Source organism: Prionailurus bengalensis, chromosome D4 (assembly GCF_016509475.1).
Source record: "Prionailurus bengalensis isolate Pbe53 chromosome D4, Fcat_Pben_1.1_paternal_pri, whole genome shotgun sequence".
In the NCBI taxonomy this organism is placed as follows: Eukaryota; Metazoa; Chordata; class Mammalia; order Carnivora; family Felidae; genus Prionailurus; species Prionailurus bengalensis.
The window spans coordinates 94,582,474-94,608,608 of NC_057359.1; the positions used below are offsets into that span (position 1 = coordinate 94,582,474).

A 26,135-nucleotide genomic window follows, 5' to 3' on the forward strand; every position below is an offset into this window, starting at 1 on the left:
AAGTACACTTTAAATATCTTATAATTATGTCAGTTATATATATCTCAGTAAAGTTGGTGGTCGGAGGGGGACACTGTGGTATTGGTATAGCCCAGTGAGGTGGGATTGAGATTTGTGAAGTAAGTCCAAATATGTATGGACAATTGATTTTTGACAAGGATGCCAAGACTGTTCAGTATGGAAAGAATAGTTTTTTTAAGAAATGGTGAAGGAGGTGTCTGAATGGCTAAGTCAGTTAAGCCTCCGCTCTTAATTTCATCTCAGGTTATGTTCTCAGGGTTGTGAGATCAAGCCCTGTGTTGAGCTCCACACTGGGTGTGGAGTCTGCTTAAGATCTCTTTGTCTACTTCTACTTCTTTCACTCTCTCTGTCTTAAAAAAAAATGATGAGGAGACAACTGGATATCCACATGCAAAAAAGTAAAGATGAACCTCTATCTCACCACATACATATAACTGAACTCAGGATTGAGGAAAGACTTAAATATGAGAACTAAAACTATAAACTCTTAAAAGAAAGCATAGAGGGCAGATCCTCATGATCTCTGATTTGGCAAAGGATTCCTAGATTTGACCCCAAAATCACAAGTAACAAAAGGAAAAATAAATTGGACTGTGCAGAATTAAAAACTTTTGTGCATCAAGAGGGATTATACAAAATGTGAAAATACACTCTAAAGAATGGGAGAAAATGTTTACAAATCACATATTTTATAAGGGGATAATATTGAAAACACATAAAGAACTCTTAGTACTCAACTAAAAAAGGCAACCATACAAAAAATGGACAAAGAATCAGAATAGACATTTTTGCAAAGAAGATATATAAAATGGCCAAGAAGCACATGAAGATATTCAACATCTTTGGTCATTACGGAAACTCATATCAAAACCACACACTCCCTTCACACTCATCAGAATGGCTATAATAATAATTTTTTAATGGAAAATAACAAACATTGGCAAGGACTTGGAGAAATAGTAACGTTGTACATTGTGATAGGAATATAGAATTCAGCATCTTCTGTGGAAAACAGTTTGGCCAAAAGGTGGAAAGAATCCAGATGTCCGTCAGTAGATGAATGGGTAAACAAATTGTAGTGTATACCTACTATGGAATATTATTCAGCCTTAAAAAGCAGTGAAGTTCTGACACATGTTAAAATATGAATGAACTTCACAAAGTCATGCTAAGTGAAAGAAGCCAGGCACAAAAGATCCTATGTTGTATGATTCCTTTTATATGAAATATCCCAAATAGACAAGCCTCTAGATAGAGAACAGAGATTGGTGATTGCTGGGGAAGGGGAGGAGGAAGGAATAAGGGAGTGATTACTTAAGGTACAAGGTATTTTTCTTGGGTGATAGAGAAATTTTAAAACTAGAGAGGTGGTTGTTACATAATATTGTAAATACATTAAATGACACTGAATTGTATACTTCAAAATGATTAATTGTATGTTATGTGAATTTCAACTCAATTTAAAAAAAAAAAAAAGCTGAGCTTTCAGCCTCTAGAGTCCAAAGTACTGACTCCGAAGTCACTGCTGTCCTTGAAGGCTAGCTAAGAGGAGAAGAAGATGGGGATGGGAGTTTGTGGATGTGAATTAGGGTTGGGAAGCAGAAGCAGAGAGCAGGAGAGGTTAGGGGGAGCCTGTGGGATCTAGGACCTTGGGGGAGCGGGCCACCGCCTGTGGGTGGTGGTGGCAGTGGTGGTGTGGCAGAGGCCTAGGGGCTGGCTGGGTTAGAGTGGCTTCTGCTGCTGTGATGACTTCACATACAGAATTTGGCCAGAGGGTAAGGGCTAGGATAGAGGGCAGGCTGAAGTCTCTTTATGTCACCCCTTTTCTCCTTCCTGTCCTACAGATGTTGAACCTCTTTGTGGCCGTGATCATGGACAATTTTGAGTACCTTACACGGGACTCTTCCATCTTAGGGCCTCACCATCTGGACGAGTTCATCCGGGTCTGGGCTGAGTACGACCCGGCCGCGTGGTGAGTGGCCCCCATGCTCTGTGGTCCTCAGGGCGGTCCATGCCACGGATCTTGGGACAGGGCTGGGTGGCTTCAGATCTGTGTCATGTGAGCGTCCCCCTCAGGTTTTGGTTGGGCCCACATGGTGGGGGGGGGGGGTGCCAGGTCTCCTGTAGGTGGCACTGTCCTTCTCACTGCAACAGTGCTTTTACACCACTCCCTGGGCTGAGAAATGCTGTCTGAGACCCTCAGCCTAGCCCTTAGGAGGTTCCAGGGGGTCTGTGAGTCTCAGGGCTCTTGCTGAATGGGAGTGTACTGTTTCCACACAGGTCTGTTACATGAGGGTCGTAGAGGGCTCAAGGGAGAGGGTGTGGACACAGCAGGAGGGCTGTCTGTTGGGGCCTCACCATCCTCATGAAGCTTGGGGGACTTCATGGCAGAAATAACATTCTCCCCGATTGGCTCAGGCTTCTCCCTCTCTGCCATCTCCTTTGGGAGCAGGAGCCAACATGCATCTCTGTGTCCCCAGCCCAGGCTAAAAATAGTGGGTGCTTGGTGAACTTTTACTGAAATTAAAGGAGCTCTACCAGGAGGGGTCTAGTATGTGTAAGACCCTTTGGTCACGTTGGGAAAGGTTTACTGTATTGCATAAGTGAGGGGTGATTCGTTTCTAGACAGAGCAAGTGTGTCATGAGGGGACTGGCTTGGGTTAGAAGATTGTTCCATGATTCATGGGAGGGTCCTGCACACCCAGGACATACTTTTCATCCTTGGGGCTAGCAAAGCAGCATGGACTCACCATCTGCCCATTTGTCTGTTCCTTCATCACTTGCTCATTCACTTGCTTATTCATTCTTTTCACTCTCCCAAGTGGATACTTGAGTAGTTATTCAGGGCATGCTCTCTGCAAGGCCAAACACAGGACATGGAGGGGCCAAGAGACCTGGCTGCTGGGTAAGGGCGCAGGCCTGCTCAGTGCCTTCCTTGCTCGTGGTGAGCACTCAGCAGACATGAATGTGAATGAATAATGCATCAGTAACTGGGCGGGTGTCCATCCCTTCCCTGCTCTAAGGGAGCAAGAAGACTTTGAAGGTGGGGTGTAGCCTCTTCCTTCCTCCTCTCTCTAAGGCCCCCCAGCCTGCCCATGTCCCTCTCACACAGCTGTGTTTGGTCACCCCTTGTGTGGAAGAGGCCTGGAGAAGATGGTCAGTGTCCTCATGGCGAGGACTTCCTGCTCACAGAGTGCCTGAGGTTCTACCTGTTTTTCTCTGAACTGAAGCTCAGCATGAGGAGTGCTCCAGAGCTCTCTGACCCCTTAAGCTCCTGAAGGCCTGGGAGCTTGGCTGGGGTCCCCAACCCCCCTCTCATCCAACCTTCCTGGAGCCCCTACCCTTTCATGTGAGGATCCAGAAAGGTGCTGCGTGAGACCCTTCCCAAGCTGGGCAAACCCTGGAGCCACTGGCTACACCAACAACCTTAGGGCACTTCCAGGCCTATAGTGTCTCTGGGTATTTTTCACCATAGTGAAAAACTTACAATTTTCACACAGTGCAGAACAAGTGTGGCTCTTATTTATGTTTCATGGTGTAGGTGACCATTTTTGTGGTTGGAGAGTCCTGTCATTTTGCTGATGCACCAGCACAATGGCCCTGCAGTACTCACTATCATTCTGGCATCCATAGGCTCAGAGGGTAGGCATGGGTTCTCTAGTCAGGAGAGCCCAGTCAAGTCAGAGGGCTGAAGAGACTCCAAGTAAGGCAGGCTTGAGGCTCATTCTAGGAAGTTCATCTGGACTGTGGTCTAAAGGCATGCTACTGTTTCTGGGCACGCTGTTTGTAGAGATGGTGTGGCAGAGAAACAGAGATGCTGTATGGGATGTGACTTGGACGAAGGGACAAAGGCAGGTCAGTGCGGGCCTGTGAGACGGGAGGACTTCCCCCAAATATTTATGAACTATAGACCTAGGACTTCCCCTCCTCCAGCCACAGGTGGAGCAGAATTAGGACATACAGGAAATGGACTTGGGCCAGACCGTGGCTTTGCAGTGGTGCACTGGGCGGCTCGGACTGTTTTCCAAATCCAGAGTTCTTGGAAGTAGGGCCTCTGGAAGGGAGATTGGGAACTTAGTAAAGAAAGTGCTTATGGAAGAGTAGACAGCAGATACAAGCTCACCCCAGGGGTGGCATCTGGGAAGTAGCACACAAGACCGCGGTCCACAAGTAGCACAGATGTGAGTCACAACTAACACTCAGACTTGTTGCTCCCACCTGTGGCCTGGGCTGAAAACAACTTGCCTCCAGATGGCAGGGGACAGGGGAAGGCCCAGCAGAGGCAGCTGAGTGGATGGAGTCTGAACCCACATCCTTGGTAGGACAGAGGGTGGTTTGAACCTTTCACTAGCCTCCGTGGCAGATGCAAGGATGTGGTCATCTTTGTATCCCAGGTGGCCACTCTGGAGAGACTTAGAAATAACACAACTTTGTGAAATTTCCCAAGCTTTTATATGGTGTGTATGTGTGTGTTTGCACCTGTGTGGCTATGTGAGTGTGTGCACAAGTGTATACATGTGTGCATGGGTGTGTTTGTGTGTATGTGTACAGGTCTGTGCACACATGTAGCACGTGTGTATGCATGTATGCAGCAGACATACATGTGTGCTCGCGTGCACATGGTGTGTGTGTGTGTGCAAGCATGCACATGTGTGACTGTGTGCAAGTGTGTGAACGCAGCGCATGTTTGTGCATACGTGTGTGTGGACACACGTGTGCATGGGTGCACATGGGCATATGTTTGTGTGTGTGCATGTGTATGAATGCACGTGTGCGTGGGCATATACGTGCACATGTGCGTGCGCACACATGCTGTGGAGAGATGAAGAAGGCATGGGGTTGTTGCTTTCTGATGCCGCCTTCTCGAACCATTCTCTATGTTGCTTCTGCCTTGCTTGGTGGTGAAGTGTAGAGACTCAAAAGGGGAATCACAGTCACACGTTCTGTGAGCAGTCTGTCACTTCATCTCGATGTTCGTCCATCTGCCCAGTCAACATTCCTGAGCATCCGCCGTGTGCTGGGGACTGGGGGCCTGTAGGTGAAGCAAGTGTGTGCTCTCAAGACATTGAGCCCAGTGGGACTGTGGGAAAACAGAGGAGTCATAGTGTGAGGCCGGGGGGGTATTTGAGGAGGGAGAGACTCCGTGTGGCTGGTGACTCAGAGGAGGTAGCATCTGAGCCAAACTTAAGAGGGCAGAAAGGATTGAGCTCTAGAGATGGGGGTAGGGGCAGGGGTGAAGGGAAGGGGGTCTGTGTCTGACGGAGAAGAGAGCGCATTGCAAAGGGGCTGGAAGTGGGGCTTGGACAAGTTGAGAAGGCCTTGAAATTTGGGATACACAAGCAGCTTTGACTTTGTTTTGTAGGCAGTGAGGACAGTTTTTGAGTTGGAGTGACAGTATTATGCCCCTGCTTTACATCTGGTGTCATCTGAGGGGTTCGATGGCGGAAGAGAGAAGATGAGCCAAAGAACAGGCTGTGAATTGGGTTGGGTGATTACTGGGGCTGGGGGCTTTGCTGTGCTTCCAGCCCCTTCCTGGTCCTTTGGGTCCAGTGGAATTAGAAGCACCTTGGGTGAGGCCAGAGTGGGGCTTCTTCTTTCCGCTTTTCCAGAAGTCATTTGGAGCTGATTGGACTGAGGAGGTTCACAGTACAGGAAGGAGAAACATTGGTGTTGGCCGGGGTGCCCACCCTGGGACAAGGGAGTCTTTAGCTGGACCACCAGATTCCAGGAGATTCAGGAGGCAGGGACAGTCAGGAGAGCCAGGCATGGGGTTGCAGGCACTCAGGGAGCAAGAGGAGGGGCTGCCAGAGCGAGTGGGTGAACAAGGCCCCGCGAGAGATGGACCAGCGGTTTTGGTGTGTGCACGGTGGGGGCTTGGGACAGGGGCCGGCACTTGTTCTGTATGGTGTGTCTCCTGCCTGCATCAGGCTCTGGAAATTGTGTTGGGATTGCCAAGCCTCCCAGGCTCTCCAAGCCCCAGGATTCCCTTCAGGGAGCTGCCTGTCCAGCCGCCTGGCTCCTCCTCCACGACTGTGCAAGGACACATCTTCCTGTCGCAGGCTGGGCGGGCGGGCGGGACGGGCTCATCGTGCCTCGGTTGCCATAACCTGTGACATTTCCTTTCCAGTTGCCGGATTCATTATAAGGATATGTACAGTTTGTTGCGTTGTATTGCGCCACCCGTTGGCTTAGGGAAGAACTGCCCTCGTAGGTTGGCCTACAAGGTTTGCAACTTCAGAGCCTCCATCCGACATACTCTTCCCTGCCCGAAATGCAAACACAGCACACACTCCCTGCCTGGTTTGGGAATGACGACACCTCACCTCTCTTTCCTCCTGTCCTGCCCTGCCCCGCACTCCAACCTCCTGGACGCTTTGGTCCCTCATCTAATCTCCCGACCCCTCCAGCTGGCTGGGGAGAGGCAGCCTTCTGAGGCAGCGCACACAAAGCTTTCTGGCTGGGCCTTGAGGGCAGGGGTCGGCTACTGGGTGGGAGCCGGGGGCCAGGCCCTGCCTGTGCCAAGGAAGCAGCTGTCTTACCCGGCTTTGCCTCCAGGCTCTCAAGTGGGTGCTAATGGTCAGACAGGCCCGAGGCCAAGGGCCCCAGAGGAGGGGAGCAGGGGTACCAGCAGACCAGGAGCAGCTGCCCCTCCCAGTCTGAAGAGCCCAACAGCCCAGGGATTTCTGGTCCCTGGGGGAGGAGAGGACAGAGGCAGTGGAGGCCCAAAGGCAGGCCCTCCTGCTTCACCTCTGGATTGATTCACTCAGCCAAGGCTGGGAACCCTGGGAGGAGGGCCAGGCCCTGGGGCAGACACGCCTGCCAGGAAAAGTGGGCCCTTTTCTCTCTTGGGTGACCTGAACCCGACTGCGTCTCTGGGACCCCAAGCAGGTCCCACAGGCGGGTATCTCCAGGGTTGATGGGGACAGGCCTGGTGGCCTGTCTCCCTTGGGAAGGCATAGTCAGCCCCCAGACACCTCCCTGGATCTGGAGACTTATCCCATTAGTTGGCCCCAGCCCTGTTCCTGGCGTGCTGTCAGGAGGGTGCAAGAGTGGCCCCAAGCCACATCCCACCCCAGCTGCCCACCACGCCCCTGCCCCCTACCCCCACCCTCACCCCCCCGCAATCTCCCATTTCCTGCCCAGCCCTGACTCCCAGCAGCAGCCCTGCCCTGGGCGGCCTCGGGCGTCTCTGGGCTTGGAGCAGGACTCACCCTTCAAGTTTGTCTCTAGAGCCTCGGGACTCCTTGCAGAACAGCGTGGCTCTCGCTCTAGTTTTCTGGCTTGTTTTAGATTTTTCTCCACTTTTTTAGCCTCTAGGCTAACTTTGAAGCAAATTGAGCATTAAGGAAAGCTGATATTTCTGCCGTGGTTCTTAGGCCGGCCTCATCGGTCATGTAATTCTGTCTACCAGCTCTCCCGGCATGGTGAAACAGCTCTTTTCTGATTTGGCATTATCTGTGGTTTCTAAAAGTGTAAAATCAGAAGTTGACAACCCAAAGCCGCCCCGATGCAGCCCTTCCTCATCCCTCCATGTTCATTAGCTCAGACGTCACCCCTGCCCGCTGCCCTGCGTGGGGCTGGAGTGTGGAGGTGAGGCTGGGGGGGGCAAGGAGGGGATCGAGTCAAGCAGAAAAGTCCCTCATTTTACGTATTTTGACTTTGGCATTTAATCTGACGCTGGTTAACTGGATCTGTTTTCTTGTCTGCTTCCTCCCCCCGCCCCCTCTTGCCGCACCCCTCCTGTGGACCCCACTCTGCCTCTGCCTCTCTGGGCCGGGTCTCCAGTGGGCGCATCAGTTACAATGACATGTTTGAGATGCTGAAACACATGTCCCCGCCCCTGGGGCTGGGGAAGAAATGCCCTGCTCGAGTTGCATACAAGGTAGACCCCGACCCTGCACCCTGGAGGCTGGCTGTGCTGGGGCTGGTCTCCCGTCTCCTCTCGGGCTTGTCCGTCTGTCTGCTGCTCTGCTGTCTCACTGTTTCTTCCTTTTCTCTGCTCCAACCATCGCCTCCACCTTCCTGGACAGAGGGACACAGATACCATGATGGTATACCCGGCCCTTGTCCCTACAGGTCTGCCCCCTCTGAGAGCCCCCCAAAAGGCTCAGGAACCAGAGCCCTCCACCTGCCTTTTTCCCTTTCCTTCTCTTTCCTGGGAATTAGGAGACAGACCAGCTTTTTGACAGAAGCTGTTTTTGCTCTGGGCTCAGGACCGCACTCAGCTCCAGTGGAATTAACCAGCCCTCAGGGTCTGACCCTGGTGGAATAGGGGCGTGAAGGGCCTCTGGGACACCTGAGGAACCCACTCCCAGCTCAGCACATGCAGAATTTCCCCAGGCCTGGGCTGTTGTCAGCCTGGGGAGGAAGCATCTCCAGGGGTTTGTAGGTTTCACAGTGGGAAGGAGGCACTGTGGTATTAGGAAGGAAAGGGTGCCAGGGAGCGATGTCCTTCTGTCATTCCTGGGGCTTCAGAGGGCTGCAGCAGAGTAAGGACAGTTTCAGGGGCCCAGGTAGTCCCATGCCCCTCTCCCAGGAGGCTGAGTTGCAAAGAAGGGGTAAACTGAGGGACACCTCCAGGCTTCCCTCCTGGGGGGGCAAGCAAGTCACATGGCCCAGCCCCAAGCCTGCTCCCACTTGCCCATGTGCCCTCAGTCACCCCCCACCCTTGGTGTAAGCACCTTCCATCCCTCCAGCACCCCCACCCCCACCCCTCCTGCTGTCCCCAGTGCTCCCAGAAAACAGAGCCGGCCCCAGGTTCTACTGCTCCACCAGCATGTGTCCAGAGCCTCCCTGTCACCACCCTCTCTCTGAGCAAGCTTCCCACCAGAACTTTCATCCCTCTGGTTCTGTCCATGTTGTCTGTCTCTGTGCTCTGAATCTGGGCATGCATCTGTCACCTGGCTCAGCACAGCCTTTGGAAGCTAAGTGGCTCCTTCACGCCACAGACAGAGGCCTCTGATGTCTTCCTTGCCGTCCCCTGCCTGGCATGCATGTTGTACCTGCCTGCAAGGCTCTAGCTTTGTCCCCAAGAAGGAGAGTTCTGTCCACACTGATACCTGGGGCCAGGTTGGGCATGCAGGGCCCTGATGGGCTGGCCTTTAGGGCCCTTCCCCAGCTGTGCTGGCCAGCTCTGAGGTTCTGGTCATGAATAGACCAGGGGAGTCCTGGGGTGGGTAGGAATGGATGGGCTTGGGGAGCTGGCGAGAGTCCAGGAGATGCACAGAGTGCTGTGACCACGAGGGTCTAGGCCCAGTGTGGAGATGCCTGTCTGTTTGCCTTGGCCTTGCCCTTCTAGGGCCTAGGCAGGCAGAGGAGAGCCTCTGGTGAAGGTGCCCTGGACAGAGCTCTCTTCTCTTGGAAATTACCTACTTGCTTCTCCTTCATGCTGGAACCTAACTCCTTGACTCCCCTGGAGAGGAGTCCCTCTGCCTCTTCTAATGCCATCAGTGCTGGTCTGCAGGGACACTGTGCTCTGGAAAGTCGATTTTCCTGGTGTGCATCACACGGGTGATGTGTGAGGTCCTGGGACCACGATTGGATGTGCCAGGTGGGGCTTTGCCAGCATTCGGGGGGGGTGTGTTTTGGGGCGGGGGAAGAGTCTGGGCTATTGTCTCTAGCCACCCACTCTCTCTGTTAGACTGAAGATTGGATTTGGGGCCAAGACACTGGGGGCAGAGCGGGGGGCCCAACCCAGAGGAAAAGAGAGGCTGTGTGTCACAGGATACAGGCTTGGCAGAGGGCAGGCAGACCCCAGAGAGGGGCCCTGTGCCTCTGTCTCTAGTTCCGTCATGTGGTAGAGGACAAGAGGCTGCTGGGAGAAGACAGGAGGGTCACAGTGTCCCTAGGGCTCTGCCTGGCCAGCTAGGTGACCTCCCATGCTGAGGACATTCCAGACACATGAGGGATACTTTTGCTCCTGGAGATCACATAAGTTCTCAGAGCCTCAGGTTCTGGGCAGCTGCTGGCTATGTCCAGAGGTCTGTGGTATAGACACATGTCTGTCTCCAGCTGTTCTGTCCTTGAAAAATGAGGAGAGGGAAGAGGAGACAGGTAACAAAGAAGCAGTCTGGTCCAGAGTACCAGTGCGATGGCCCTGAGCTGCTTCCTGCCAGCCTTCACACTGGCCTTGTGCAGTCCCATCTGTTCTCGGTCCTTCTGACTGCAAGGTGCTAGCTGCTTTGGGCGAGTGGCAGCAGACGTCTCTTCCAGGCCCCCTGGCTGGGTGGTGAGGGACAGAAGTCTTCCTGGGGTGGAGGGATGCCTCACTGGGAGGTGGAGCTCAGAGCCGTGCTCTTGGCCATTCCACCCCTTGTCCAGTGCTCTAGGCTGTGGGTGGAGGAGATGACACTGGGCAGAGCCGTAAGGGCAGGGATCCTCCCTCCTGTTTGTGGGCTCTCCCAGGGCCCAGCCTCAGTTCTGCAGCCCAGACTCCTCCCTCTTCATCCCAGGCCATATGCCTTGGGCAGGGGTCCTTCTGGCTAAGCATGTACCTGTTCTTTCAGAGGGATCCAGGCTTCTGGCTTGGCCCCATGCTACAATCCTTATCCGTACTTCTACTTTTCTGCAGCTAGGAGAATCTTCAGCTCAGATGAGGGTGGGGATCCAAGGGTGAGTGTGAATGCTGGCAAAACTCCCAGCCACCCAACCTTGCTTGGCCCTAGGCACCTGCAGAAGCTACTTCCAGGAGGCCAAGCCCAGCCTCTAGGGGCTTTGAGCACCTTGTAGTCCTGTGGCGGAGGGACCCCCGTAGGCCTGGCCCTGACCTGCTCCCCTTGTCCCTAGCGCCTGGTTCGCATGAACATGCCCATCTCCAATGAGGACATGACTGTCCACTTCACGTCCACGCTGATGGCCCTCATTCGGACCGCACTGGAGATCAAGCTGGCTCCAGGTGAGCAAGGCAGCATCTGGGGAGGGCACCAAGCCAGGGCTGGGCAATGCACTTCAGAGCCACCCGCAGGTGGGCATGCAGGGAGGGGGGTGAGGGGGCTTGTCTGGAGGGGACTGAAGACAGCTGCCCATGGCACCTCGGTCGGACACTGACTTTATCCCCTGATAACCATTCTGCATGTGAGCATTTTAATGATCCTATTTTCCTTTGAGGGATCTGAGGTGCCGTGAGATTAAATGACTTGTCCGGGTTACCCAGAGCTAGAGTGTGTTAGAACCAGAACATAACCTGGCCCAGGTTTACATGAGCCGGTACCTTTCCAGGGTGAAGAGTCTGTGTGCCTTCTGCCCACTCACCGTAGTGAGCCCAGTCCCTGTCAGGTCCTCTCCTAAGCTAACCGACAGGACCACATAGTCTGTGCCAAATCTAGGGGAGAACAAACTCTAGTGTGTCCTCTCCACCTTCACCTTCGTATGATGACTGCTTTATCTTCACAGAGAAAATTAGAGCCACCAGAGGGTATCTGCACCATCCCTACCCCACACTGCCCTCCTGGCTGCACCTGTGCCCTTGAGCTCAGCCTCTTTGTTTGTAATGGATGAGTCAGGGCCTGTCCCTACCTTCTCCTCATCTCCCCAAAGATGTCAAGCCAGAAATGCTGTACCCTGCTTCTTGTCTCGTCCATTTTTTGTCTATATTAGATTATTTGTATCGACATCTCTCCCATCTTTAAAAGGTTTTCTTCCCCCTCCATTAGCTTCCCTATTTGTATTTTTTCCTTTATCACAACCAGCTCCTTGAGAGACTGGTCTGTATTGCCTCTCTGATGTCTCTTTTTCAGGCTGCAGTCGGGCTTTCACTGCAATAGTGAACTGCTCATGTTAAGCTCTCCAGTGACTTCCATGTGCTCAGCCCTTATCTTACTTACTTATCAGCAGCCTTTCCTCTGCTGTCACTTACTTCTTTTTGAATCCCTTTGATGTTTCTTGTTCTGTTTTCTCTTGTCTCCCACTGTCTGAATGTCACTGTGCACATCAGACTGTTCTCTTTGCCACCGTTGTCATTCTGTCTACTCTCACGGCTCTAAATATTGTGAATTCCAACATTTGGGTTTTTAGTCCCAACTCCAGACATGTGTTGTCATGCGAGGAGTTACGTGAGGGAAGTTATTTACTGTCTCCACTTGGAGGCCCAGTAAACACTACAAAGTCCCTGTGGCCAATCTTGAGTGCCACATATTCCCCCTGGTCTTTCCCACCTCCGTCGGTGGCAACTCTGTTCTTCCTGTTAGTCACTCAAGCCAAAACCTTTATAGTGATTCTTACCTCCTCTTCCCCGCCCCCACCCCCTTACTCCAGTGCTGATCCATATCTGATCTCTTGTCATATCTTCTGACTCTACCTTCATAATACACCAGAACATGATCACTTTTTTGCCCTCTCCCACTGCCAGCTCCTGGTCCAAGCCATGTTCTCTTGGGTCTTGACTAGATTGTGGCAGTAGCTGCCCACTGGTCTGCTTCTGCCCTTGTCTGCCTTCAACATAACACTCGATAACTTCAGCAACTTAAATGAAATGGAAAAATTTGTTGACACAAACTATCAAGCTCATTCAAGAATAGATAACCTGAGTGGGTTAAAAAAAGGAAGAGAGAATCTGAGTAGCACTATATTTATTAAAGAAATTAAATTCTAGTTAAAAGCGTTCCAACCAAAAAAATCCCAGGCCCAGTTAGGTCCATAGGTGAAGCCTACCAAACATTTAAGGAAGAAATAATACCAATTCTCTATAAACTCTTCCAGAAAATAGAAAAAGAGAAGATATTTCTCAACTTACTGTATGCTGCTGACATGATTCTGATACCAAGACTAGACAAAGATATTATAAGAAAAGAAAATTTCAGATCAACATCCCTCATGACTATAGGCACAAAAATATTCAACACGATTTTAGCAAATTGAATGTAGCTATGTGTGTGTGTGTGTGTGTGTGTGTGTGTGTATTTGTGTGATGACAAAGTAGAGTTTATCCCAGGAATGCAAGTTGAGTTCAAGTTTAAAAATTAATCCATGTAATTTAACATGTCAAAGAAGTAAAACTATATAACCATCTCAATAGATACAGAAAAAGCATTTCATAAAATTAAATATCTATTCATGATTGTGAAAATTCTGCATAGACTAGAAATGAAAGGAAACACCCTCAATCTGATCAAGGATATTTATGAAAAACTTTCAGTGATTGACACACTTAACAAAGACTGACTCTGTTCCCCCCAAGATCAAGAACAAAGGAAGGATGTCTACTGTTACCATTCTTGTTCAACATCATACTTTAGGTTCTTGCCATTGTAATTAGTTAAGAAAAAGAAATAGGAGGCATACCAATTGGAAGGGAAGAAATAAAACTGCCTCTATTCACAATTGATGCGATCATCAATGGAGAAAATGTGAAAGACTCTAATAAAAAGTTAATAAAACAGAAGCATCTGCAAGCCAAGGAATGTCAAGGATGGCTGGGAACCACCAACATCTAGAAACAGGCAAGGAAGGATTCTTCATCAGAACATTTGGGGGGGTGGGCACAGTGATGTGGATACCTTGCTTTTGAGCTTCTGGCCTCCAGAACTGAAATAATAAATCCCTATTGATTCAAGCCAGTGAACAAAAGTTTCTAAAACTAATAACACAAGTATAGCAAAGTCACAGGATACAAGATCAATACATAAAAAGTAAATGTGTTTCTATATATTAGCAATTAGGAATTGAAATGGAAAAAATTTCCATTAAATTTGCACCAAAAACATGAGATACTTCTGTGTTGCTGTATAACTCTAAAAAGTATATATGTGAGATTTGTATGTGGCAGATTTCAGAACATTGACTGAAAGAATCAAAGAAGACCTAAATAAATCAAACACTGCCTCATCTTCATGCATTGGAAGACTCCATATTTTCATGATGTCAGTTCTTCCCATATTGAACAATAGAATAAATGTTAACCCAGTCAAAATCCTTGCAGCCTTTTTAGGTAGAAATGTACAAATTGACTCTGAAATGTGTGTAGAAAAGCAAAAGACCTTGAGTAGCAAACAATTTTGAAAGAAGAACAAAGTTGGAAAATTCACTGTACCTGAATCAAATACTTTGTATGAAGCATGTTAATCAACGTGTGTAGTGTTAGTGACAAGACAGAGACATAAGTCATTGCAACACATAGAGACTCACCCTCACATTTCAATGGGTTTTTGGTAAGTTGTAGAGGCGATTAATGGAGAAAAGATAATTATTTCAACAAATGGTACTGGAAAAATGTAGACAACTATATGCTAAAAAAAGGAGAGACATCTTGACATTTAGTATCTCAGTCTGCTTGCGTTGCCCTAACAAAATACTGTAACTCAGTGGCTTAAACACAGAAATTTATGTCTCACCGTCTGGAGGCTGAACGTCCAAATCAAGGTGCTGGAAGATAGGTTTCATTGTGGGGCCTGGTCACTGTCTCACCGTGTGCTCATGTGGTCTTTCCTTGAGTGCGTGCAGAGAGTGAGCGAATTTTCTGGTGTCTCTTCTTATAAGGACACTAAATATGGGTCAGGGCCCCACCCTTATGACTTCATTTCACCTTAATTATCTCTTCTAGGCCTTATCTCCAAATACAGTCACAATGAGGGCATACATACAAAAAAACCCTACACCTACATAAAAACATATAAGCAAATGTTTACAGCTTTATTTCATAATCACCTCAAAATGTAAGCAACTCAAATGTCCACAATTGAATGGATAGACAAACTGTGGACTATCTGTACAATGAGGTAGTACTCAGCATTCAAAAGAAACAGACTTCTGATACATTCAGCAACATGGATGGATCTATATGCATCATGCTGAGTAGAAAAAGTCCTACTCAAAAGCCAATACACCACTGATGATGTCGTTTGTGTGACATTCTGGAGAAGGCAAAACAGCCAAGACTGAAAACACATCAGCGATGGGATGGATGGGAAGAGGATAAGGGGTCAGCTACAAAGGGATCAAACAGAGGAACTTTGGCAGTGGTGCGTGTACCATGTCTCTATTGTGGATACATCGTTTTAGGCATCTACCAAAATTCACAGAATGGGATGACGAAAAAGGGTGAATTTCATTGTATGTATGTTATACCATAATAAACCTGATTGTTAAAAAAAAAAAAAAAGATAAACCCGAGTATTCTATCCCTCTGTTCAGCCCCCTCTGCTGCATCCCATCTCAACATCCACTCCCTTACATTCCCTGCCCCCCCAACCCCACCCCACCATGAGCCTTGCTGTCCTGGCTCATTGTGTAACACACTAAGGCCTTTGCACTGTCTCATGCCTTCCTGCCTACAGGGTCTTGCATACATGCCACCTTCTCATGAGACCTTTCCTGACTACCATGTCCAAAATCCCTCCCTCCTTGGCTTTTTCTGCACCCAACATAACTGGATTTTAACTTACTGCCACTTTATTGTTAATAAAAGCCACATCATGCCACAAGGGAAGCTCCTTTGTTTTTGTTCCATCACTTAGAACAGTACCTGGCATGTGGTGGGTGTTCCCTCAGTAGTTCTGAATGGGTGGACGCATGGGTGGATGAATGGCTGGACTGCCACCGAATTCCGAATTCCGTCTCGGCTCCCAGGGCCTACACACACACGTGCCTCTGTCTGTAGGCAGGTTTCCGGCAGGAGGACCACTGACAGCCGCCATGATGGTGTTTCTTCCCGCTTGGCCTTTCTCCTAGCATTGTGTTTGCACCACATCCCTCCCCACACCACACCTCTCCCTGCCTGCCCCAGCTTGGCCTGCTTCCCCAAGTGGGCTATGGGCTAGCTCCTTATATATTTCTTCTCCCCCACACCCTTGTCCCATCCTAGCTGGCACAAAGCAGCATCAGTGTGATGCGGAGTTGAGGAAGGAGATTTCCTCCGTGTGGGCCAATCTGCCCCAGAAGACCCTGGATTTACTGGTGCCACCTCATAAACGTAAGTGAAGGCAGGAAATTCCCCATCCTCATGCCCCTTTCGTGTCCCACCCAGAGGCAGAGCTGGGAGGCCTGGGCCAGGGCAGCCTTGTAGATAGTCTAGACTTTGTTTCCACCTGCAGGGAAAACAGTCTTACAAGTGAGTGCACAGTGGCTGTGGGAGGGGGTGACCTGGGATTTATTCTGTGGCCACAGCCACCCACACTCCTGGTGGGGTGTATATGTCAAAAAGCCCAGGGAAAAGCAGGGAGACTCCTACAGTCAGAGATGCCAAAAAGGACGATGTGCTTAAAGATTAAACTCCACATCCACTCTTTTGGGAGGAGATTGAAGGCCCTGTGGAGATAGTCAGTGCAGCTCCAGGGGTTATGTGCTGTGTCAGGAAGCTCCATGTGGGGACTGTGCAGCTTTGGCCAAGCCCTGTGCTTCTGTCTGAGTGTGTCCGGGAGTCCTCGTGGCGGGAGCTGTTTCCTCAGCGCATTCCACCCTGCCTTCCTCCTTTAGATTCCATCCTCTATTTTCTCTCCTTCCAGCTGACGAGATGACAGTGGGGAAAGTCTATGCAGCTCTGATGATATTTGACTTCTACAAACAGAACAAGACCACCAGAGACCAGATTCACCAGGCCACTGGAGGCCTATCCCAGGTATCAGGTTCCAAGATTTCCAAGAAGTAAATCTGAGGCTCTGGCACCCTTCAGTTGTTTGACAGCGAGGGAACCCACACCCTTCTTGGAGATTGCACAGCGGGAAAAGGAAGATGAGAGGTTTCTGCAGCCGCCTCCGCTCTCTGGCCCCAAAGTCAGAAGCTCCATACAGCCTGTATTCTTCCCAATGGCTGGTCTCTTGCTGGTACTGGGGATCCCCTGACTTGAGAGCTAGTGTTCAGGAACAGAAAAGGGGCTGAGAACAGAATCCCCTGGAGATACCACTTTTTTAAGTGGTATAGGAAAGAAGTTTGAAGAATGCTTGAGGAGGAGGTTTGAGGAAGTCCCTACACACAGGCAGGGACCAGAGAGATTTAAACTGATGGGTCCTGGGTCATGATTTCTTCCACTCATGACTCTGACTGAGCTGGTTTGGGGGCCCATCTTCCCAATGTCATCCATCAAAGATAACAACTTTCCCACACAGCCAAAATATCAGTGACCACATGCAGACTCTCTGTCTAGAAAGTGTCCATCTGGTGTCCAGAGCTTATAGGGACATTCACCCACCTTGGGAATGGGAATCTGGGGCTCATGCAGCCTCTGTCAATCCACTTTGATGATGAGATGAGGTCTTTTTACCATTTGTAATTGGATGTAGTCTCCAGATTTTGTAGGTAGGGAAGCAGAGGCTCCAAGAAGTGAAATTACTTTTCTGAAGTCACTCACAGTCCGGGTGTGGAGTAAGCCTGCCTCATATGGCAGCCCTCATAGGGCTGGGGGTAGGGCAGAAGGAGCCACAAGCCATGTTGTGGGCTCAGGGCAGCTTTCTGAGGCACCTGCCTCTGCCCTAGAGCTCTTCCTCTTCTTTGTGTCCCTTGTGCAGATGGGCCCTGTGTCCCTCTTCCACCCTCTGAAGGCCACCCTGGAGCAGACACAGCCGGCCGTGCTCCGAGGAGCCCGGGTGTTCCTTCGGCAGAAGAGCTCTGCGTCCCTCAGCAACGGTGGGGCAGTGTGAGTACCAGGCCCCAGGGTGTGCGGTGCAGGGAGGAAGGTCCTCCACCTCTCAGAGGGGCTCCTTGTAGGCAGTGCTTCAGGACAGGGAGCCCTTGTCCCATCGCCCCTTTGGGGGGATCAGCTCTACCATCCACCCTGCACCCACCTCCCACCAGATGGTGCTGCCTGAGAGCTTGTCCTGCTCTGCTGCTGGAGCGGTCTCTGTGGTGGACTCCAAAGCTCATTCCTGAAGTGTTAAGCGGGTGCCTCTGACAGCGCTGAGGTCCAAGGATTTAGACAGCTGATGATTCCCAGTCACCTCCCGCTGTTCGTGCCCATTTGTCTTTCCAGTGAGGAGCCTTTGCTTCCTCCCTGGCCTTTGGTGCCTGGCCACCACTGCGAAATTTTTTGTTTCCTCCTCAGTCCTCACCCCTGTCTGTTGATGGCCTATTTGTGTTCTCAACTTCCGAACTCCTCTGAGACATTTTCCCTCTCATATCTCCATTCTGGTAGTGATTTCTGAAACAACTATATTTTGTAGGCAAATTGTTAATATCCTTTTCACCTATCCCCTAACTCTTGCTGTAGTAATTCTTGGTATTGAACCACCCAAAACCAAGTGTTATAACAGTCACCTTTCTTGCACCGTGGATCGCTGAAAGGTGGTACCTGGCAGGCAGGTTGGGCCTGGCCATCTCATTGGCCAAAGCAAATCAGTGGCAGAGCGCACAGATGAGCTCTGCGTCACTGAGCAAGGGCTGAGGCACGGGGCCTATACCAGCCCGGGCACAGCATGCATGGTGAGAGCTCCCAATATCTTCCTCTCCTGGACATGTTTTGGACCTTCTTTTCTGAAGCCTGGTTGTGGGTCATGGAGTGTTAATCAGGTAGGTTTTGCTGAGGAATAAGCTGCTATAACTTAGTGGTGTGTTACTTCTCACATTCAGGGGCCAGCTTGGCAGCTCTTGGGTCCTGGCCCCGGGCTAGCTCGCCTGGGCCTGGTGGACCCATGAGATGTCTTTCTGGATCGTTCTAAGCCAGATTTCAGTTCAGGAAAAATGAATGTTACTTATTTTCATGGTTCTAATTTTTATAGAATCAGCTACCACTCCCTTTTATTGCAAGTGAGCCAGTACCCAGTCAGCCTGGACCAGGCAGTTGGGGCATTTACTGTGCCGTCTGATGCTGGTACGCATGCAGCTGGCTTCCGCACGGAGTGACCTCAGGGGTCACAAGGCCTGGAGGTCCAGCTTCCATTCTCCTGACTGGGCCTCCTGACAGGGGCAGCCATCCCCAAGGCAGCAGCAGCTCCAGATAGCACACCACAGGGTAGATGCCTGTTATCAGTGTGGCCAGCTGAGGCCAGCAGACTCCATCTCAGAGCTCAGAGTGTGATTGATGCCATGCGACCTGTGTGAGTGAGAGTGTTTCCATTGCTTCACTGGACATGGGAACAAGCAGTAATCCAGGCCAATGCTGGTCAGTTTCGATGCCCCCTGGGAGATGTACACCGATAGAGTGAGGTGGAGTACATGGACTGGGGAAGGCCTCCTCCAAAATGTGACACTAGATCTGAAGGGCAGAAAGGCCTCCATGGCTGGAGGTTGGGGAAGCAGGGAGGTGGCAGTGAATTTGGAGGTGAGGAACAGGAGGAACCCTCAGGAGGGAGCCGAGGGCCAGCAGAGGCAGGATGTCCTTACTACAATACATCACATACACATGTGGCCTTGTCCTGGCCAAATGCCATTCATGCTCCCACTACACATGTGAGGCCCCGTCTAGGGCTGAGGAACCTGCTGCTTGTCCACAGGCCAGGAAGTTGTGGGCCCAGACTTCCCTCTGTTCCTGCCTGCTCTAAGCCCTGGACCTGGGTCCACATCCCTTGTTTTGCAGCCACTGGAGAGTGCCTGCACTTGAGGGGCTTTATGGCTCTGGGATTCCTCTAGCCCAGAGCAGAAAGGGCCAGTGTAGGCTCCTGGCGGGTCAGAGCCAGGTCCTTGGTGGGCATGTGGTGCCCCACAGACTTCTTAGCCAACAGGACAGTCCTTTCTTCACAGACAAACCCAAGAGAGTGGCATCAAGGAGTCTGTCTCCTGGGGCACTCAGAGGACCCAGGAGGTACCCTATGAGGCAAGGACACCCCTGGAGCGTGGCCACTCTACAGAGATCCCGGCGGTGCATCCAGAAAAACCGGTGAGGGCTCTCAGGGCTAGGTATTGAGGCTGGGGATGGGGGGTGAGACAGGGATGGTGGTAGATGGCAGGAATGGTGTGGGGGAGAAGGTGAGAGTGGAGGGGAGGTGGGTGTGACTGTGGGCTGCTGTATGCCCAGGCTGTTGATGTCCAGATGCAGAGCATGGCCCTGAGAGGTCCTGACGGGGAGCCCCAACCTGGGCTGGAGAGTCAGGGACGAGCGGCCTCCATGCCCCGCCTGGCTGCAGAGACCCAGGTGGGTAGTCTTGGAGGGTCAGGGTCGTGGGAGGGTTGGGGACTGGGGCATGAGGAGACCTGGCATAGGGAGGGCTTGTGTCCCATGCGAAGCCTCCCCACCTGTGCTACAGCGTGGGCACTGTCAGCCCTGTTGGGTCCTCCCAGAACGCCGTGATGGTCTCAAGACGTTCAGCCAGATTCCATTGAGGCCAAGAGTCCCCACCGCTCACTTGTGTTCAGCCTCCCGTCAGGGCACTGGGGCCTCCACCCTCCAGCCTTGTGTCCCTGACCCAGCCTTTACCTCTCTCTAGGACATACCTCTCCCACCCCAGCCCGCACCTTCCCCCCCAAATGCACACAGTACCTCACACCTTGGTCCTCCCTATTTCCCCTTGAGGCTCCAAGGGTGACCTGCCCTGCTTTTTCTCTAGACACTGGAGGTGGCACCGCCTCCCTCCCCTGCTCCTTCTGGGAGGCTTTGACTATGGAGCAGGAAGCTCCAGGGCAGGGAGGCTGTGGGCCCTTTCACAAGGTCTCAGAGAGGGGTCTGCAGACCTGAGGCTGTGTCAAGGGGCTCTTCTTTCACTTGCTGGGAGGGTGAGGGCCTCTGAAGGGACATGACCTTTGGTGTTTTCCCGGGGCTGGCTCTATTCCTGCCTCCTTTTGTGGTTCCTGGTTCTACACATCTAAATTGACTTTCGTTCTCGAAACTTGTCTTTGCCTCCCACTGGTGGTGGCTCCTGTCCTTTTCCCCTTCCTGATCCTGGCCAGCTGGGCGTCCATCCAACTTGAGGACACCCAGCAGGGGCTGTGGATCAGCTCTACTTGGAGGGCGCATTTCCACAGGTCCTGATTTCAGCCCCGGGTTAAGCAGCCTCATGGCCCTGGGCCAGCTGAGCCCTCACACTCAGCCGGTCCTCAGGGTTCTTCCAGCCAGGCCCACAGCCTCCCTCTTCCTGGCATCCTCCCTGTCCGCCAGGGATGCTGAGGCCAACAGGTTGCCTGGGCCCTGCCCGGCCTGGCAGACACAGAGAGCACCTTGTGCAGTGTGCTCTGAGAGAAAGGGTGGGATTCGGTGGGGAAGAACTTTCCCGAGAGAGGGAGTGCCATGGCTGCTGCCAGCCACCCTGCAACCTGCCCCAGGTCCCCCTCGCAGGCTGTGTGCCAACCCATGTCCTGCCTGCCCGCAGCCGGCCCCTGACGCCAGCCCCATGAAGCGCTCCATCTCCACGCTGGCGCCCCAGCGCCCCCATGTGGCTCATCTCTGCAACGCTGCCCTGGACCGCGCCCCAGCCAGCCAGGCTGTGCCCCACCACCACCACCGCTGCCACCGCCGCAGGGACAGGAAGCAGAAGTCCCTGGAGAAGGGGCCCAGCCTGTCCGCAGACGCAGATGGCGGTGCGTGAGAGGGGTCCCCTGAGTGGCCATGGCCTGAGGCAGGGGTCTGAGACCGTGTTCCTTTTTTTGCCTCACGTACAAGCAACCCGGAGTAGGGGGCGGCGAGTCCTAGGTCTGGGGACCAGGCAGGACCACCCACCCACCTCAGCTCTTCCCTGGGTCCCCCTGCTGGCCCTGGGGACCAGGTCTGGGGTGGGGGGGAGTCTGTCTCCCAACCTGGCTCTCTGTGCTGATTTCTCCTCTTCCTGGCCAGCACCCAGCAGTGCTGCAGGGCCAGGGCCACCCCCGGGAGAGGGGCCCACAGGCTGCCGGCGGGAGCGTAGGCAGGAGCGTGGCCGGTCCCAAGAGCGGAGGCAGCCCTCTTCCTCCTCCTCGGAGAAGCAGCGCTTCTACTCCTGCGACCGCTTTGGGGGCCGTGAGCCCCTGCAGCCCAAGCCCTCCCTCAGCAGCCACCCCACATCACCGACAGCCGGGCAGGAGCCAGGACCCCCGAGACAGGTAAGACATGACCCCCCCCCCCCCCCCCCCGCCTCCACTCACTGTCCCTCCTCACAACCCTCCTGGGCCTATGCTCTGAATCCCCCTTCATGTCCTGGTGCCCAGGCCCAAGTCTGCACCCCCCCCCTTTCTCACCCCATTCCTCTCCCACCAGCCCAATCCTCCCCTCCCAACTGCCTTGGACTGGCCTCTGGTCTCTCTCTCCTCTCCCTGGACTTGCCTGTCCCCCTTTGTCACCTACCATTCCCTGACTGCCACCCCAGGCCTAGCCAGCACTATGTGTCTTCCCCCCACCGCATGCCCTACCCGTCCCCCTCCCAGGGCGCCTGCCCCTCTCCAGGCCTCTCACCACCACCTTCGTGGTTCCTAGTTGCACTGGCCTCTGTCCATTTGGTCTGGTCCTTTGATTTTTATTTGCTCTATTCTGTTTTCTTGTAGGGTGGTGGTTCAGTGAATGGGAGTCCCTTGTTGTCAACATCCGGTGCTAGCACCCCTGGCCGCGGTGGGCGGAGGCAGCTCCCCCAGACTCCGCTGACCCCCCGTCCCAGTGTCACCTACAAGACGGCCAACTCTTCCCCTGTCCACTTCGCTGGGGCGCAGACCAGCCTCCCCACCTTCTCCCCTGGCCGGCTTAGCCGTGGCCTTTCTGAACACAACGCCCTGCTCCAGAGAGACCCCCTCAGCCAGCCTCTGGCTGCTGGCTCTCGGATCGGCTCCGACCCTTACCTGGGGCAGCGTCTGGACAGTGAGGACACTGTCCGCGCCCAGCCTGAGGACACGCTCACCTTCGAGGAGGCTGTGGCCACCAACTCGGGGCGCTCCTCCCGGACTTCCTATGTGTCCTCTCTGACCTCCCAGTCCCACCCCCTCCGTCGCGTGCCCAATGGCTACCACTGCACTCTGGGACTCAGCTCGGGCGGCCGGGTTCGGCACAGCTACCACCACCCCGACCAAGACCACTGGTGCTAGCTCGCTGCACCGCCTCCACCACACACCTGCTCAGCGGGCGCGTTCCAGTCGATGAGTTTTATCATCCACGCTGGGCTCCCAGGGACGCTCAGGGGCACCAATGCGGGGGCAGCAGCCCCTGGGAGGAGGGGCCTCGCCTTTGGGGCCAGCTGGGGGGAGGCCCCGCTTCTCCCCCCCTCCTCTTTGACGCTGGACCAATTCCTAAAGCCCTTTTGGAGAGGGACGTGGCTCTCTCTATCCCCTTGTATGCTGCCTGCCTGGGTCTCATACCACAGACCCTACACGGGAAGTGGCTGCATGTGCTGAGTAGGACCCTGCCAGTCTGAATCCTGTGTGATGGATCCCAGCATCTGGGGTGTGTGCCTAGAGCCATTTTTAGGAGGTCTGAATCTTGTGGAGACCATCCTTTATTCAAGTGTGTGGTACAGAGGAGCCCAGCGTGTTTAAGAGCCTGGCAAGACAACACAGTTGACAGTCAACAGCAGCAGCCTTGGGAGCCTGCTTTTTGGCTCCATGCAAGTCTTGTCCGCGCCCACAAACACACACATGTGTGGCATTGCCCTTTGTACCTGGGACAGCAAATGGACACTAGAAGTACACTCACACACTCTCTGTCCTCTCCCAGATGCTGTCATCCCTGACAGGGACCAAATCTGGAAACCATTCTTGCTGTTGGTTTTGGTTTTTAATCACGACACCCTTCCCTCTTTTGTCAGTTCCATATACTTGACCTAGAAAAAAAAGAAAACCAGAAAAATGGGGAAGGAAATAGTAATATAACTTAAAGAAAAAAATCCAACCTGTAGGAAGCTCTCAGCTCTTCAGTGTGTGTGTGTGTGTGTGTGTGTGTGTGTGTGTCTTGTGCGAGGCAATGCTCTTGTGTCCAGCCCGGGTGGTCCCCCAGTGACCCCTGGCTCCTGCTGCTCTTGACCAAGTGCCTGACTTCCGAGCCCTCTCGTGCCAGGCTCCTGGGGGCGGTGACGTGAGGCCTGTGTGGTGGGTTTTGTGGAAACAGTTCCAAATATCAACCAAGTAGAAAGCTGCTGTCAATGGAGAACACTCGTATAACATCCAGGAGGAGGTTATAGGTGGAAATTAAATGACCATTTCCCCGTTTTCCTCCCACCAGCATGAGAGTTTCCTGGGAAGCCACAGAGCAGGGTAGAGCGTGTCCTTGTATGGGGGGTTTTCAGTCTGTTCTACATCTGAATCTCAGGGATGGGATGCCTGCCAAAGGGGGCATGATGTCTGTTGTCGTGAAAGTTTCTTTTCAGATAAGGCCAGAGGGAGGGAGAGGTGGTGGGAAGAGGGAGAGGTGGGAGCAGTGGAGTTGGAGCTGTCGGGGCAGGAGGGAGGGCCTGTGTTTGAGCAGATGCGGGCACTTGGGATGTCCTGACTGAAATGAGGCCCAAACTCGGAGGAAGCGATTGGTGAAGGAGAACCTTGGCTACTGCGGCTCAGATGGGAGTTTCTGAAGCCCAGCACTGTGTGTGGCACGAGACATGGGAAAGCGGGAAACAAAAGAGAAATCCAACCTCATGGCCATTCTCAAAAGGGAAAGACCATAGTTAGGAGGCTGTGCATAAAACACTGGGACACCTTTTGTTTTGTGAACAAAGGGAACGTTTAGATGATGTGATTCTGGTGCATCCTCCCTGTTTGGAAACGTCAGATGATCTCTTTGCTGGATCATTTGAGTGTTCCCATTGGCTTTTACCCCATGACTCACCTTGAAGAAACTTGGCCTGTGATGTGTGTGTGCGTGTCTGTGTGTGGAGGTGTGTCCTAGTGAGTGGATGTCGTTAACCCATAGGGCTATGCAACAAAAGACACACATTTAATAGAAATAAATCACGTAAGACCGCCACCTGTTCTAGGGTTTCAGCATGATTGTGACCAAACCATTTTATAGAATTTCCTTACTGGAAGGCACAACACTCTGAAACTTTAAGATTACAGAGTATTTTACTGCAATAGGAATAATAAACTGGAATGGAATCTCAGACTGTGCATGAGATCGCTGTGCTCCTGTTGCAAAGCAGAAGGACCTGTATTTTGATACTGATGTTTCATCTCTGGCCCATGTTATTTTGAATGTATCCATTCTGTGCAGAACCACAGCTACTTTCCTGGCCATGTTGGGTGGAGAATCACTGTTCTAGCCCCACACAGCCTCACCACTTTGTCTGGATTCTTCTAGACACTGGAATTGGTGAAAACTACAGGGAGTGGGGGAGGAGATACTGTGTCCTGTTTTCCTGAATTTGGGTTTTGTTTCTGTATCGTCTCTTTTCAGCTATCCTATGTTTCCACTGAGATCTCATAGTGAGTTGCCAAATTTGAAATGCATTAACCAGTTGTCTGCATCTGGACCAGTCAAGCAGTGGCTGTAGTTTGAATAAGTTATGTGTGCATGTAAAATATATACATATATACATATATACAAGTATGTGCATGAAAATGTATATCTTCGTACTTTTTGATACAATGTATTCATTTGTTAATTTTTAATTATATTTGATATAAATCAAAGGTTTGTTGCAAAACTTTATATTTAAGAACAGTGTTAAAAAAATACCCAAAAAGAAGTCCCAACCATGCAACACAACTGGGGCCTGCTTTAAAACAATCCTGTGATTGATGAGTTTGCTGCCTGAGTAATATTGATCACCCAGACTTTGGATTCTGCTATTGTTTCTACAATGACATTTTGTATGAATCAAAGTCCTTGGATTAAAATAAAACTTAGCAAAAAATCAAAAATAAACCCCATTCTGCTGGGTGATGTATGTGAGGGCTGTGGGAATCAACAATCAGTGAGTCCACGAGAGGCAAGGCCACCTCCATGGGCATGTGGGCAGGATTCCACAGTTGAGGAGGTCTCAGGAGAAAATGAGAATCCCTTAAAACTTGTTTGGTTCTGTTCACAATGCAAGTGTGGATCAGCCTGAGAATCTGGGTGGGGTTAGGGTTAGGATCATGGGTTGGGGTCAAGGCCAGGCTTGAGATGGGGGTCAGGGTCTGGATCAGGGCCAGGGTTTAGGTTAGGGTTAAGCATAACTGGCTTTCTTTCCCCTCCTCCATCTCTGTGGGCCTCTGCAGGATAGACAGGCCTCATCCAGGGTCACACATGCATCAGAGGTTGAGCTGGAGCATTGGTTTTCTGCCCCTCAGTCCTAGGCTCTAACAGAAGAAAAGCAAAATGTCCACCTGGTTGCTGACTGTTTCAGATCCAACTCCACCCCAGCCAAGGGTTATGGAGGGCCTCAGAGGTC

The 26,135-nt window shown here is 51.9% G+C and overlaps 1 protein-coding gene across 12 annotated transcripts in view; it reads left to right on the forward strand.

Annotated features, from left to right (window-relative positions):
• Window positions 1-25,627, forward strand: part of CACNA1B (calcium voltage-gated channel subunit alpha1 B) — a 191,756-nt gene extending 166,129 nt beyond the window's left edge. For 11 of the 12 annotated variants that reach the window (XM_043566698.1, XM_043566701.1, XM_043566704.1 and 8 more), the window contains 11 exons: window positions 1,866-1,993; window positions 7,807-7,903; window positions 10,807-10,915; window positions 15,818-15,925; window positions 16,458-16,570; window positions 17,457-17,584; window positions 19,624-19,759; window positions 19,898-20,014; window positions 21,186-21,393; window positions 21,647-21,891; window positions 22,330-25,627. In XM_043566698.1, the coding sequence (XP_043422633.1) occupies window positions 1,866-1,993; window positions 7,807-7,903; window positions 10,807-10,915; window positions 15,818-15,925; window positions 16,458-16,570; window positions 17,457-17,584; window positions 19,624-19,759; window positions 19,898-20,014; window positions 21,186-21,393; window positions 21,647-21,891; window positions 22,330-22,860 (1,920 nt within the window). In that variant the 3' untranslated portion in view covers window positions 22,861-25,627. Of the gene's footprint in view, window positions 1-1,865; window positions 1,994-7,806; window positions 7,904-10,806; window positions 10,916-13,153; window positions 15,118-15,817; window positions 15,926-16,457; window positions 16,571-17,456; window positions 17,585-19,623; window positions 19,760-19,897; window positions 20,015-21,185; window positions 21,394-21,646; window positions 21,892-22,329 lie in introns of those variants that run through there. The other variant, XM_043566709.1, reaches the window with a different exon arrangement.
• Window positions 25,628-26,135: the final 508 nt, after the last annotated feature.